This window comes from Mus musculus, chromosome 7, assembly GCF_000001635.26.
Source record: "Mus musculus strain C57BL/6J chromosome 7, GRCm38.p6 C57BL/6J".
Taxonomy (NCBI): domain Eukaryota; kingdom Metazoa; phylum Chordata; class Mammalia; order Rodentia; family Muridae; genus Mus; species Mus musculus.
The window spans coordinates 23,325,585-23,341,170 of NC_000073.6; the positions used below are offsets into that span (position 1 = coordinate 23,325,585).

The 15,586-nt window shown below is 40.3% G+C and overlaps 1 protein-coding gene across 2 annotated transcripts in view; it reads left to right on the plus strand.

Moving 5' to 3' along the window:
• The window catches only part of Nlrp4e (NLR family, pyrin domain containing 4E), a 61,086-nt gene that overhangs the window by 24,393 nt on the left and 21,107 nt on the right, over positions 1-15,586 (plus strand). The window contains exons 3-5 of one of the 2 annotated variants that reach the window (NM_001004194.2): positions 10,598-10,756; positions 11,149-11,313; positions 14,844-15,011. In NM_001004194.2, the coding sequence (NP_001004194.2) occupies positions 10,598-10,756; positions 11,149-11,313; positions 14,844-15,011 (492 nt within the window). Of the gene's footprint in view, positions 1-10,597; positions 10,757-11,148; positions 11,318-14,843; positions 15,012-15,586 lie in introns of those variants that run through there. The other variant, XM_030242760.1, reaches the window with a different exon arrangement.

A 15,586-nucleotide genomic window follows, 5' to 3' on the forward strand; every position in this document is an offset into this window, starting at 1 on the left:
TTGACAAGAAATTACAATGTATATAAAAAGACTTGTTAAGATTGGTGATCTTAACTCTTAAAATTATCTAACAATAAGCATACAGGTAAGGTACACAAGCTTTTACAGCTATAGGGGAGTTGGCCTGAATGGCCAAAAACAGTCTCTGATGAAATCTTGCCCAATACTCTGTAGCAGTCCTTCCACCTCACGAGTCAGCTCTTTTAGTTGTCTCCAAGTTGACACTAGGTCTGCTCTCCTTGTTGTAGTCCATGGCGGAGATAGGAAGAGTTTCTTTATTTTGCTTGTGAGTGACTGATTTCTTTTTCCTCTGTGCACTCAATACAGCTTTCTGGTCACCACTGTCAGGGCACTCAGGAACTCACAGGTCAACCTGTCACATGAATCATTTTGGGAGCTAGCACGCTCTTGTAGCATTCTGTGGAAAAAACAGAAATATTGCCCCCTTTCCCCCATATTAAGTATCTGAACAGGATCATACCATGTGCCAATAAGTGGATCCCTTTATCTCATGAGTATGTCTGATTGTAGGGTGCCATAGACACTTAGAGAGATTTTTGACATCTAAATTTTTAAAAGATATAGATTTAAGGTTCCACAGTACTGTTTCCTTGGGAATAATAAAAATCTCAGTAACATGGATAACATTAAATTGTTGATAAAACATCTCAAATGCTTGGCTATAATAGCCAGTTTTAATTGATTTGGAACATCAAGTAAAAAAATCAACATAGGCAACTATACTTTTAGTTGCTATTTTTATTAGAGCAGTTGTAATTAGAAAGATTAAAAAGGTATCAATAGTCACATGTGCATGATTTATTTTTGTAAAATTAAAAAGTATCTATTTGTAATAATTGATTAAGTATACGTCCTCAAGAATTAATACCAATGTGTGTAACAGGTAGAAACTGAGGACACTGAGATCAAATCTTTACAATATGACATGCACATTAATTAATTAATTTATTTATTTATTTTAAATACCAAATTATTATCTCAAGCATTACTATTTTGATGATGTAAAGAATGAGATTATATGGCATTTATTTTTTTTATAAGATCTATAATTTACCTGGGATAGAAATCTAGCGTGGCATTGCCTTAAGAGGTTTTTACCAGGCAATCTTTAACATTTTAAAACACTATCTACAGCACATAATTTAATTATCTGTGCTGAAGTAGGCAGAAACTCAAAAGAATAAACATGTGATCCAATTTACATATATTTTTCTTTCCATAGAAAGGTTGTTTTTAAATACAGTAAATGGGATGCATGTATGTATGAATTTACAAAAGTATGTATAATAAGCAATTAGCTTATTTTTAAGATGAATATTAATTTTATTTAAAATAATGGTATGCAATAGGTCAAATATCAATATTTTGTAATAACTAATAGCTGTTTGGAAAAAAGAATTTTTAATTCTTAATTAGTACCACAGCAGCCTTATATATAATAGGATGTTAAAACTTTGAGGTGAAGAAAGATGATTTTTACATTAATGTTTTTTCTTGCCAAAGAATAGCTGTGGACACATTTAATAACAATAACTAGAATATGTAGCTAATATTTGATTACCATCAATTACAATCGGTATCAATATATTATAGAAGTTTTTTCTATTTTTTGTTAAAGCCTTTTTAGTTCTCTCCAGTTAATTTGAATCTCACTTGATAGTACCTAATAAAGGCTTAGGTTTTCTTGTGGTGAATTTAAGGTGAGGTCTTAGCCAATTAACATCTCCTGGAAGCTTTTGAAAATAAAATTTTGAAGCAAATTTGTACCAATTTTCCAATATAACTAAAACTCTAGATATTAAAAAAGACATTGCCTCTGAATCTTATGAAGCAACAACTATTTTCCAGAACTTTAAACTTCTCTCTAGAGACATTAGTTAATAAAATACTTTCCACTTAGGAAACAATATATACTGAAAGATTTAAACTATTTTGCTTCTTGTATTGAAGCCTGGACAATGAAAATTTCTTACATAATATAAGACTATATTAGCCATACCTAGGGGTAAAAACCTTTAATGGTTACCAGTTTACTAGAAGTAAACTCTTTATAAATGGAAAAAATAGACTTTTAAATCTATAATAATTTTACATGAAGTAGGCAAGTTATTTTGTAATGCCTTTATAAGTTTTATAGCCTGATTGACCTTTTATAAATCTTGAGTTTAGACTTAATCATGAACAACACCTGGGTAGATCTGAAAAGAAAAAATGTTGTTTAGCTAAAAGAAATTTCCCCTGAAGGCAGGGAGGGTGAAGTTTTAAGAACTTTTCTAGGCGCAGTCTGTAAAACGCAAGAAACTTTGCACAAACTTCTCTGAGGCTGCTTTAAGCTTTGTATTAACCCAAATGTATATATTTTTTAATTTGAGCATCTTGCCCTCCTGCAATGAGGACAGATTCTAAAGGAGCAATTTAACTGTTTGTCCATGCCTCTGATTTTGGACACTCTTTCTTAAGATGACTTATACCTTAAACATTTTCTTTTATGACCTTTTATGGTCCTACAAGGCCGCAGCCATAGTCAAACTGATTGTGTGGGGGTCTAATTTCTGCACAAAGATGAATATATCTAGTTAATTTTACTTTGTTTTGTATGGCTGAATGTCCCAAGTGAGCAGCATTAGCACTCTTATAAGTTGATTATTTTAGTAATAATCTTAATTATGGGTGAGTTAAAAGTCTTAAGCTTTTGATTAAACTGCAAACTGCAGTCAATGGGACACTGGCAATTTTAACCAGAATTTTTAAGTTTTTGTTGCAATATTAGAATATATCTATAACTTTTGGAAAGCAAGACCCAATTTTAAACAATTTATTCTCCTTAAAATCAATACTAAAAACATCACTACTACGTTACAAAATTTTTATTAATGTATGACAGTTTACATTTTAATGTTTCATTAAAGAGACATTGTTTTAAAATCTTATCTTTATAAGTCTATCTTTTAGGATAAGAATTACATAAAATGTTATCTCAATTTAGAAGTATCTTTAGAGGACTAGTTTTTTTTTTGGGCTGATTTATGCCAGGTGCTTTTGTTTGAAAATGACTCTATCTTTGAGTTACTACTTTTAAGTTAACTTTGTAACTAGTGTTACATCTTTTTAATTATACCCAAATAACTTATAAACCAATTCTCTATGACCAAGACATGTTAGATCATATTTATACCTTTAAGACCAATCAAAAACCAAATGAAGTAGCTACATGAATCTTATGAATTTAGATCAATCAAAGAATTTTACCTTTTATAGCTATACTTGTAAGATAAAAAAGCAATTTGTTATTTGCTAAACACAATGATCACAAACCTGTAGAGAAAGTTTTAGGAAAAATCAACTATCAGCTTATTTGCCTTAGAACTAAGAGGTTGCAGATTCCTTTTCTTTAAAAACAGTTTCTAGCAGGGCCTCTCTTGCAGTGCTTGATTTATGGCTATAGTGAAGGCTCTTTCTCAGCCTCCTTTGAGCAAACTGAGAGTGAATCAGCAGGTAAAGTTTTAACCATTATTTTTGTTTTATTTTTTTTTAACATGAAACATAAAACAGTCATTCAGACAACGACACAATCATTCAGACAATGAAACAAACGACATACATGAATTGACATGATTGGTGTACCGAATATTAGACAACAAAGAATTTCTCCTGTAGGGGCCAGAGAGAATGAAACAGGGCGTCCCCCGATTTCTCTCTGTCCCTGGGAGAATTCTAAAATCCATTTTCTTTTATCCCTTCCTTTCTTTTCCTGCTTGTAAGAGGCAGGTTTTTGAACCAAGATTAAAACCCAAAATTTTCTAATAGCTCTGGCAAGCATCCAAACTTCTAATTTATTTAATCTGAGGGCAAATTTTTGAGAAAACACACAATCTCTATACGCTAAATGTCTCAAATAGCCAAAAAGTTTACCATGCTGAATCTTTTTGAAGCCATCATCAGTCCACACTTAGTCATATATTTTATAGTCACCTGCAAAAAATGCTATTTTCTGCAACCAACAAAAATACCATTTATGGAATGAATTATATATGTTTTAGGAGATTACTTAACTTTTAATAGAGCCTTTTCTACGGATTTTTAGTACAATGTAGGATTGGGAAATTGTAAATAAGGTAACAGTAAGAAGTGACCTATATTTTGACTTTTAAGTCTCTTTTTATACTTTGAACATAATTTAACCATAACTTTTAATTTAGCCTAAAGTATCAGAATTCACAACTTGAAGTTTTTCTTATAACTGGAGCTGTGTCCTATAATGAGCTCCACAGTTTCTGAACGGGGCTAAGAGACTGCCCCTTTAGTGTTTCGCCTTACCTGTTTCTTAGTGAGCAGAGTCCCATCCTTATGGGACTTTGATCTGCAATCATTCCCCCAAGGTTTCCACCTCAGCCTGGACAGAGACCTGGAGAAAGGCCCTTCTTGTTTCCCCGAGGGATTTTTACAATCCTTACTCAGGTGCCCCGGTTTTTCACAACGGAAACATGCAGTTCTATAGTTCTTTGTCTTTCCAGCTTCTCTAGTGAGCTGAGTCCCATCCTTATGGGACTTTGATTTACATTCACTTCTCCAGTGCTTGTCACAACACTGGGAGGGACCCAAAGGAATGCTCTTCTTGTCTCCTGAGAGATTTTTACAATCTTTTCTCAGGTGCCCCGGTTTCTTGCAACCGAAACATGTAATTCCACACGTAGCGCCGAATTTCTTCCCTTTCCTTGCTGTGGCATAAGCTAATTCCTGCATTACAGCCAGTGAGGCATCTACACATGCTTTAATATAATCTTGTAGGGAGCCTGTCTTACGAATTGGTCTGATCAGGTCTTGACACAAGGTACTAGCGTTTTCCCAAGCCAATTGTTTCATTAGTATATTAGTACCTTCCGAGGGAGGAAGCATCTTGGAAACTGCCTCTTCCAATCTAGCTACAAAACTTTCATAAGATTCATCATGCTTTTGTCTAATTCCTGAAAGGACTGTGGATTTAGCCCCAGGTACAGGTAAACTCCGCCAGCTAGATATAGCTATCTGATTTATTCTCTCCAACACTGCCTTAGGAATATTCAGTTGCGCTGCTGGTCTAGCATAGTCTTTTTGCCCAAGAAGCATAGGTACTGTGGGTCTAGCTCCATTTCTTGATGAAGATCTTTCCTGAACTAACTTTCTGGCCCTTTCTTCATATTCTGTTCTCCAGAGAATGAAATCTCCCGGAGCAAGAGTAGCTTTTGCGGTTTGGTACCAATCATAAGGGGTCAGCCACTGACTAGCTACTGCATCCAGGACCTGTAAAGTATATGGTGCAGTAGGGCCCAGCGTTTTTACTGCTGACTGTAATTCCTTAAGAGTTTTTAACGACAAAGGTTCCCATTGCGGCTCACTCCCTTCTTCACAGATTACCGGGCAAGTGAGTGTAAAGTCTCCTTGCCTTTTTGTCTCTGCCACAGCAGCATCAAAGCCTACCGGTGGCAAAAGTCTACGTGGCTTTGGCACTGGTCTGCGGGTGGCTGGTGTTATAATTAAAGACTCCTCCTCACTGCTATCTGTGTGCTTACTAAAACGATCCTTTCTTCCCTTAATTACACACTTTGCCATTCCCTTAGTCCTTTCCCATTCATCATCATTTTCACTGTCAGTGATCTCTGATTCACTTTTTTCTAGCTTTATCCCTTTTTTTCTTGAACAATACGATTTCTTTTTACTAGTATTGAGTTTCACTTTCTGATCATCAGAGAGCTCTGAAGGAGCTTCCTCTGCAAGGAATTCTAGGTCTGTTTTCTCAGTCAATAAATCCCTCATCTGTTGCCACAATATAAAAGCACTGTCAGGAACGTTCCTGGATAAATTTTCCTCGTGAAACTTCCTCATATCCTTTCCTACTCGCTTCCAATCTTCTAGTGTCAAGCTTCCCTCCTCTGGAAACCAGGGACTGATTTTTTGCACGAAATCATAAAATTCTTGTAAAGATTTATCCGAGATTTTTAGGCCTCTTCCAGACAGCATGTGTTTAAACACTGACAGGAACAATTTTTTCCCTTTTGATTCTGATTGCCCCATGATAAATACTTACCCGTCTTTATAACGAACACGCCAGTCCGCCTGCCTGCAGCGCAGTCCTACGGGGTCCTATCTTTGCCTGAGAAAATAAAGAATAGAAAGAAAAAAGGAAAGAAAAGAAAAGACTAATCTGCCCAGTTGTCCCTGTTCGAAGGCGCCAACTGCCACAGACAATCTGGGTCCCTGGTCTGTGAAGAACGGGATTTCTTAGGCAGATGGACAAAGATTCCGGATGAAAATGACAGACAGATCACACGAGAAATGTGTTGAATCTGAATGTATTGTTTTGGTTGAGCTTCAGACTTATATAACAACGAATTATCAGAGGATACAAATCACAAAAAGACAAGATACACTGAAATTCACCAGTTACAGCAGAAAGGAATTTACAGGGACTAGTTAAATGTTTACATTAGGGATAACAAGCCCTGCCTAGGATCAGCCTAATGCCAGGCAAGAATTTCACACTTTAAGGTTAAAAGCATCAGGGGGTTGTTAACTCTTGACAGGCCTTAAGAGTAATGCGCTATCACAGAGCTCTAAATTCTTAGGTCTAGTAAAACTTATCTTGTCTGGAGAGTTTCCCCTTATCAGGGTAGTATATCAACTTATACTTGACATGGAAGTAGCCTGTAGTAAAAGATTTCTATCTCAGTGAGACTTTTAGTCTCTATCTGTAAACAGCTGAGTAAAATGGCAAGTGCTTAATTGTTTACTGAATGGGTTAAGCTCCTTGCTGCTATCTGGAATCTAAGAACACTGGAAAAAGGCTTTAGCTATGTTAGAATACAATCTTAAAAGGCATTTACTATAAGGTAATACTATATAGAGTGCACGTGGATCTATACACTAGACTAATGTGGGAATGGAAAAATTAATTTTATGGTTTATATAGATTAGGGAGAAAATGCCAAGCCCCCAGGAAGGGAGTTTCCTTGAAACTCTTTGCTTCATGAATCAGCTTCCCAGCTTTCGCTTTGTCAAGCTGACTCCACCAGAGTCCCTGGCAAGGTGCCTCACCTCTGATGACCTAAGTTCTATTCCTTAGACCACAGAGTAGGAAAACTGATTCCTGCAAGTTGTCCGTTGACCTGCACACACGTGATATGGCTGCAAGCACAGTAAGAAATGTGACAAGGCAAATTTGATTATCCTGCTAGACATGAGGAAAGTAGGCAGAGAGGTCACATATATTATCCGAGATACATGCTGAGTAAGCAGTGGCATCTGAAGCGTGAGCTGGGAGAGCCTTGCTCAGGTTTGTCTCAGGGACTCTGGAACCCTGCCTCGTGTTTCATTCTAAAACTACCAAGGTTAACTGTAAAGCAGGATTTCTCAAGTTCAACACTGCCAAGTGCTCTGCATTTGTTGCCTATCTCCTGGACAGCTCTCTGCCTGACCTTACCTGTTCTGGGGGGTTTTGGGTGAGTTGGCACAGAGTCACTGACACAGACTCTGGAAGCAGGTGAGAAATGCTGCAGCAAGCTCATCTGAGCACTGCTGCAAGCTCCTTTAATACCCTCCACCCAAGCCCCCATTGGTCCCAAATATCTGTTCTAAACAGCAGTTCCCATCTGGCTGGCACTGCTTGCACCAGCAATCCTTGCTCTCTCAGACAGTCCTCAATTTGGTCCTCCTGCATGCAACTGCATGGCCTCCAGTGTTGACAGTTTCCTGCAGTTCCTGCTATATATCCACCATATCCACCCTTTTGTTTTTAGACTTGACAGCCTAGTGGGAGCCTGGGTGCCTCTGCCTCGACATTGTTGACCCCGCTCAGAGGATTCCCAAGATACTGGACTGTGCCTGTCTTAAGTTGTCCTGTCTTCCAGGATCTTACCCATCACTGACTACCAGCCCTAAAAGAGATATCACTTCAGAGGCATGTCACACAAAGGGGAGATGAGGAAAAGCCTACATGGCGGTCTCACAGATCTCTGCCATCCGTGCTTTGATTACTTCCTTGGGGGATGGTGGGTGCAATCAGGATTTTTTAGAGTCATCAGCACCTGCAGGGATGCCTTATTTATGGAACACTGCATGGAAATATTCTGTGAGAGACACTTAAATAAAATAATTATTAGTATGACAATTCTTCTCATCATAGCATTAGTGGCTATCCACAAGGTGTCAAACAGCCTCTTAATATTGTCCCATTAAAGAGATGGCCACCCTTTAGGAGAGTGAGGGACATAAATCAAGACAATTAGAGGGACCACACAAGTTCCAGTTGCTTATAGTGGGGTCATATCAGAATCTAATGGGATCCCAGTTAACATAAGGAGTAATATTAGAAGCATCATGTGAGGTAAATGTCCAAATACCAAGTGTGAGGTTAGATGACAATATCGGGTAGTCCCTGGTGAATTTTATACCTAGTGCAGGCTGGCAGTGCTCCCAAGGGATAGGAAGTCTTATGAAAGTGGGCATTTGAGGGACCCTTGGACAGCGAGGCAGGGGTGGACGTGATATGCTTGGGGGATCCTTTGGGGATTTATAATCAGTAAGGGTAATGTGAAGTTCCATGCCTAACATGTTGCCGTAGGTTAGATTACCATGAAAGTTCCTCGTGGTCATATTGTGTAGTTGGATACAAGAGCCGAATGAGGAGACATTAGGTGGTAAAGTAGAGAATTTCCTCTGTGGGCCAAGTGCCTTCTAATTGTTGTGTAGTAGTGACTGAGTCCATGAAGAACAAAACCAAACTCACGTTGGAAGAGAAAAGAACAGGGTAGGCTGGGGAGTTAACTGCCACAGGCAAAAGAATGGGGGCAAGGGCATCAAAATTCAAAGCTCATTGGCCCTCCCAGGCTGAAGAAAACTAATAAACACAGTATGTACATTCTGTCTCCATATCCTGGTCTTCTTCTGGCTCCTTCATTGCCCCCGCTCCATAGCCAGGCCAACATTACTTGAGGGTACCCATATTGGCACAGTTGCGTCCTGGGGGAAAACACAAGCATAACATTGCCCCCTTGTCAGAAGTGGAGCAGACAGTTGCCATTGACAGGTTATTGGGTCCCTCCATCTAACTAATGGGAGGGGAGCATCCCTCGGCAGCAAAAATGCCCAATGTTTGTAAGCAAGCAGGACTCAGCCCTTTCTCATCTAAGGAGAGAAAGTTCACATGGAACAGGAACTCCACCAAGGCTAGGTGCGGATCTCTTTTGAATTCTGAGGAGGTAGCCCTAGCAAGTGTTCCCTGCAAGGAACGATTTGCTCATTCTGTGTTTGCCTGGCCTTGAGGATTACAGGGTATCCCAAAGGAGTGACTGATCCTCCATGAGGATAGCAAGGCGCTCAGCTGCTGAGATGAGTAAGCAGGTCATTGTCAGTCTTGAGTGCCCAAGATGCTCCCATTACCAGCATTGTTGATTTCATGGCCTTAATAAAATGAGAGGCCTTTTCACCTGCCATGGCCACAGCATCTACAAAGGCTGAGCAAGTATCTACCACAATATGTACATACCTGTGATTACCAAAGGCTGGGTAATGAGTGACACCCATTTGCCAGGTTGCACTGGAGAGCAGACCTCTAGAGTTAAGTCCTGATCTGCCAAGGGGACCCAGTGGTGTAAGAGGTGTGCAAGTGGCACAGGACCTTGCAAGGTGTTTACATTGGGACATAGGCAATTCGAGCAAGGGCTTATGTAAATTCTGAGGAGAAAGGTAAAATTGCTGGTGTAACATTCTGGCTTGTTCTAGCGATTCCATGTCTACAGTCATAATCAGGGCATCAGTTCTCTCATTTCCTTCTGCTAGTATGCCAGGCAGTTTAGAATGTGATCTTATGTGTGAGATGAACCAGGGATGTGCCCTACTCTCAAGAGCATCCTGGATAGATTGCATGCAGACATGTATACGGTTGTGTTGGTCAACTCTATGTCACTACTGTGTTTGTATGCAGTCTCCTCCTCTCTATATTTTACCTTAAAGTTAGATGCATTATCTTACCCCGTTGTGTGAGTGGGGAGGATAGGTGACAGCCCCAAACAAGTCTGTTCCCCAATGTATAGGATTCTCAGAATTCTCTGGCCTTTTCCCAGTAGACATTAACTGCATCTCTACCCTCAAGCTATAACATCAGAATCCCACTGACCTAGCTACATGTCTGTCTAAGAACTGCAAACATGAAATGACCTTAGCTGGCTACCCTTAATCTCTTCAGGGAGTCAGTTTGCCACATGTATGTGCTGTGAATGTCTTGACTTAACTTTTTGTAAATGAGTAGAACCAAAAGTGCTGGCAGGTTTTATCGTTTGTTTATTTTTATTTTATGTGTACAAATGTTTTGCCTAGCTATGTGCATGTATAACATGTGCATACAGCACCCATGGTGGCCAGAGAGTGTATCAGATAACCTTGGCATTGGAGTTAGGATGGTTGTGAGCCACCATGTTGGTGATAGAAACTGAACTCGGATCCTCTGTGAGAACAGCAAATGCTCTTAACCACTGAGCAATCTCCCTAGTGCCTTGGATTCACTTTCTAACAGTGGAATGTATTTCTTTGTCCTCTGTTACAGGGAAAAGCTACTCATCTGTTGGCATCATGTGTGCTCTGTGCTCACAAGCAGTAAGGATATCCACGTACTCCAAGTGAAAGACACTAATTTCAATGAAAGAGCCTTTTTGGTCTTGTATAGTCATCTGAAGTACCCCAGCTGCATCCTTAAAGTACTTGAGTAAGTAAGAGGTCAATTTTGATGTAGTTATGTCATGGAAGTTATGGACTTGCTTTCCCACCATCTCTCAGCTAACTGTATAAATGAAGGCTTATACAGTTCAAAGTAGAATCTCACTGGCTTGGTACCACTACCCTGTGTGGCTGACCATTCTTCATTGAGGGCTGTCCAATGAATTGTACAATGATGAAAGCATATGCAGGCTTTCCTTATGTGACAGCCAACCTTGTCTCCAAACTTTTCTCAGAACTCCACATAGAAGAAAAAAATCACCTAGTGAGCTGTGTCACTGGGTTACAAAATTTAGAGTTATGCTGTCATTATGGGATATAGGCTCTTGCCAAAGATGAGAGCTTAGTGGAAACTGATGGATCCCGCTCTTTGTTCTACAGGGTAAATAATGTGACTTTGCTTTGTGATAACCGCCTGTTATTTGAGTTGATTCAGAACCAACGTTTGCAGCTCTTGAACCTCAGCCTCACATTCCTGTCCCACAATGATGTGAAACTGTTGTGTGATGTCTTGAACCAGGCAGAGTGCAACATAGAAAAGCTGATGTAAGTCTGTGTGTTCTCCTAGCTCACTGACTCCCCTTAAAGGAGGCATCTTTGTTTTGATCCATTTGCTGTGACAAAATGCCCTGACCTAAGCAATGACAGAGGGAAAAAAAAAGTGTACTGGATTCAGAATTTCAGCTTTTAGGACATTGCTGTGGGAAGGCAGGGTAGCAAAAATCTGGAAACATAATCACATCTCATGCACAATCAAGAGTGGACTAATGCACACATGCTAGTGATCAACTGACTCCCTCCACTACTATACAGGTCAGGATCCTGCTTCCTGAGGAATGGTGAGGAATGGTCCACCCACAATGGATGGGGTCTTACTGCCTCAGTTGGCTTCATCAAGAAATCATGCACAAACATGGCCACAGAGCATCCCTATCTAGAGAAGCTCTCATTGAGACTCCCTTGCTAGGTGATTTTAGATTGTGTCAAGTTGGCATTAAAACTATCACAGGACAACAGTTTTTCATTTGTGCACTTGTGTCCTATTTTTCCATTATTCATGTGTAGACTTCCTCACTTTAAGAACTGATCACTGCTGGTCAATGAGATGGATCAGTGGATTAAGGCACTTGTTACCAACCATACAACCTGAGTTCTATCCCAGGACCCACATGGAGAGAGGAAAGGAAAGAACCAACTTCTACAAGTTGTTCTCTTTTGTTTGACATTCTCTCACATGCCCCTTTTGCATGCTGTAGCATGTGTGCTTGGGCATACACACACATGCAAATAAATACATTAATGTAATTTATAATAATGTAAAACAGTGGGTTGTTGGGAGCTATTGTTGCTCTTCCAGAGACCAGAGTTCAACCCTTGGCACCCATGTGGTGGTTCACTACCATCCACAACTCTAATTCCACAGGATCTTATACCTTCTGACATCTGCAGGCATCTGGTACATGGACACATGCAGGCAAAACACTCACATGTGAAGTTTAAAAATGAGTAAGTCTAATTTAAAAAAAAATGAACTGATTGTGGAATGTGAGAATTAATTTCTACATGGGTGTATCCATTTTGGAAAGTATTGCTTCTGTTCAGATTTCACAGCTTCTGACGCCAGCAATCTTCTGCTAAGCACATGTTCTATCTATGCTAAGCACATGTTCTATCTATGCTAAGTACATGTTCTATCTATGCTAAGCACATGTTCTATCTATGCTAAGCATCTGTTCTGTCTATGCTAAGCACATGTTCTGTCTATGCTAAGCATCTGTTCTGTCTATGCTAAGCACATGTTCTGTCTATGCTAAGCATATGTTCAATCTATGCTAAGCACATGTTCTGTCTATGCTAAGCATATGTTCTATCTATGTTACATGACTTGATTTGCCTCCTGAACAGGTGTTCATGGCAGGTGTTCATACCTGAAAAGTTGAAATTCTGACTGACAGTAAGCTAGGTGAAAATCCCTTAGTTATTGATCATATCTAGATGGAGCTCAGAGATTGTTGGTGGCATGAATTTGATTCAAAAGGATGTCATTTATAAACATATGTATGTGAACCTCACAATAAAAGTTCAAAGATGGTTAGGACTTAGAGGCAAGGATAATGGTTCCTTGTTTGTGGCTCTTGACAGAAAAGGAAGGTGGGAATGAATATGGAGGACTACAGTTCTTTTTTTAAAAAAATATTTATTTTATTTATATGAGAACACTGTAGCTGTCTTCAGACACACCAGAAAAGGGCATTTTATCCCATTACAGATGGTTGTGAAACACCATATGGTTGCTGGGGATTGAACTCAGGACCTCTGGAAGAGCAGTCAGTGCTTTTAACTTCTGAGTGATCTCCAGCCTTACAGTTCTTGATATGTACACTTTTATTATATTTTTCTGCCATGGACACTGGTATTCTGTATGGTTCTATGATAGCTATGCATTGGGTTTTGAATAACTGAGTTATATAGCAAGAACAACTAAAAAAGATTAAGTAGCAAGTAGAAGAAAGAAGGCACAGATAGCTAGCAAATCCGTATCAGATCTGACACATCATCAGAGGAGGCTCATTGGGCTAGGATAGCGCAAATGAGAGAGAAAACTAAAGATGACATCATATACGAGAGTGCATACATCCAGCAGAAATTGACTGGGGACACCTCACTGAAGCAGTCAGAGGGAACTCTTCAGCTCCTGTCCTGGGGGAAGGAGCAGGGTGTCTGTTTTGTGCCACCACATAAAAGAACAAATTGCAGCAGATAGATATTGTCTGCAAATAACATGAGCAAGACAGGTGCTTGGGCTCATCCAGCAGAATGACTGGGGAGGGCTTGACACAGCCCGGCTGGAGTTCCCCATGGAGAGGTCCAGGCAGAGTAGAGCATTCTCTCCGCCTGTGAGTTCCTGTTTCTTCTCTTTCCCTCATAATAGCTGTAGGGCATTGTAGGTATAAACAATAGTTACTTTGGTTGGCACTGGCCATTCTAGCCATTCTCAGGAACACAGTGTGTGACTGCTCTCCCCTCTCCCTATTGCAGACCCACAGGGGCCAGCCCTTCCTGGATACAAAGTATTACAAGACATTTGCAATAAACATGAAGTCTGGGACAGGAAAGCCCTTCTTATTCTCAGAGTTCAATTTCAGCAGGTTTAAACAGCACATCACGGTTTCCCGGTACAGCATACATTATATCTGGTAACTCAAGGGCATCACACACACCAACAACAACAACAAATGAATACATAAATGTAATTTTTAAAAACTGGGCTTGAAAGATGGCTCAGAGGTTTAACACATGTTGCTCATGCAGAGGACCCAGGTTTAAGCCCTGTCCCAGAACTCAAACTGAATGGCTTAGGACCACCTGCAACTCTAGTTCTGGGGGATTTGACACTCCCTTCGGGCCTCTATAGGCACCAGACATACATGTGATGTACATGTATACACGTAGGCAAACACCCATACTCATTAGAAATCAATCTTTTTTTTTAAATAAATAACAGTGTCAAATTCTGAGATGTCCCATAATCAGCCTCCAAACGATGACACCATTGCATACACTAGCAAGATTGTGATGATAGGACCCTGATATAGCTGTCTCTAGTGAGACTATGCCGGGGCCTAGCAAACACAGAAGTGGATGCTCACAGTCAGCTATTGGATGGATCACAGGACCCCCAATGGAGGAGCTAGAGTAAATACCCAAGGAGCTAAAGGGATCTACAACCCTATAGGTGGAACAACATTATGAACTAACCAGTACCCCGGAGCTCTTGACTCTAGCTGTATATGTATCAAAAGATGGCCCAGTCGGCCATCACTGGAATGAGAGGCCCATTGGACTTGCAAACTTTATATGCCCCAGTACAGGGGAACGCCAGGGCCAAAAAGGGGGAGTGGGTGGGTAGGGGAGTGTGGGGGGGGGAGGGTATGGGGGACTTTTGGGATAGCATTGGAAATGTAAATGAGGAAAAGACCTAATAAAAAAATTCTGAGATGTCTCAAACCTTCATGGGAATAGCAAGGAAAAATTGCATGAAAATATAGCAGTATGACGTTATCTTTTGCCTGCAGGGTAGCAGACTGTAACCTTTCACCTGATGACTGCAAGGTCTTTGTCTCCGTCCTGATCAGCAGCAAGATGTTGAAGCATCTTAATTTGTCATCTAACAACTTGGACAAAGGGATATCCTCTCTGTCCAAGGCTTTGTGCCACCCAGACTGTGTTCTGAAGAACTTGGTGTAAGTGGCCTTGGGAGGTCTGCTTACTAAAATCTGCCTGTTGTGTGTCTGGGGAAATGGCTCCGGGGGTGGGAGTACTTTCTGTGCTGATATCAGCAGTAAATGATGTCTGCAACCACAGAGCTGAGGAATGAAGATAGGTGGGTCTTAGAGCTCAAGGATCAGCCATATTGGTGAATCCCAGGCTCAGAACAAGGCAGAGAGCAACTAGGGAAGATACCAGCATCAGCCTCAGCCTGCATACACAGGAACACACGTGCAACATGCACACTGTTAGATCTCCAAGGCAACATAGAGAGATAGGAGGTAGAAAAAAGACTAGAACCTAATCTCAGCTGACTGGACTATTTATTCCAAAACAGCAAAGGACAGAGTGTTTCCTGTGGTAAAGGGGTGCCTGTGTCTCTTTACTGGGGTGATATGAGGGTATTGTTTGCATCCATAATGGGCTAGGACAGTTACCCAGTCCTTGGGCTTAGAATGTAGCTAAAGGGTGCTTGGGCAGTTTTGCATTCTTTCTTTCCTTGAGTTGTCACAGTTTCTGTGTTGACCTGCTGACTGGAGGAAGGCCATCT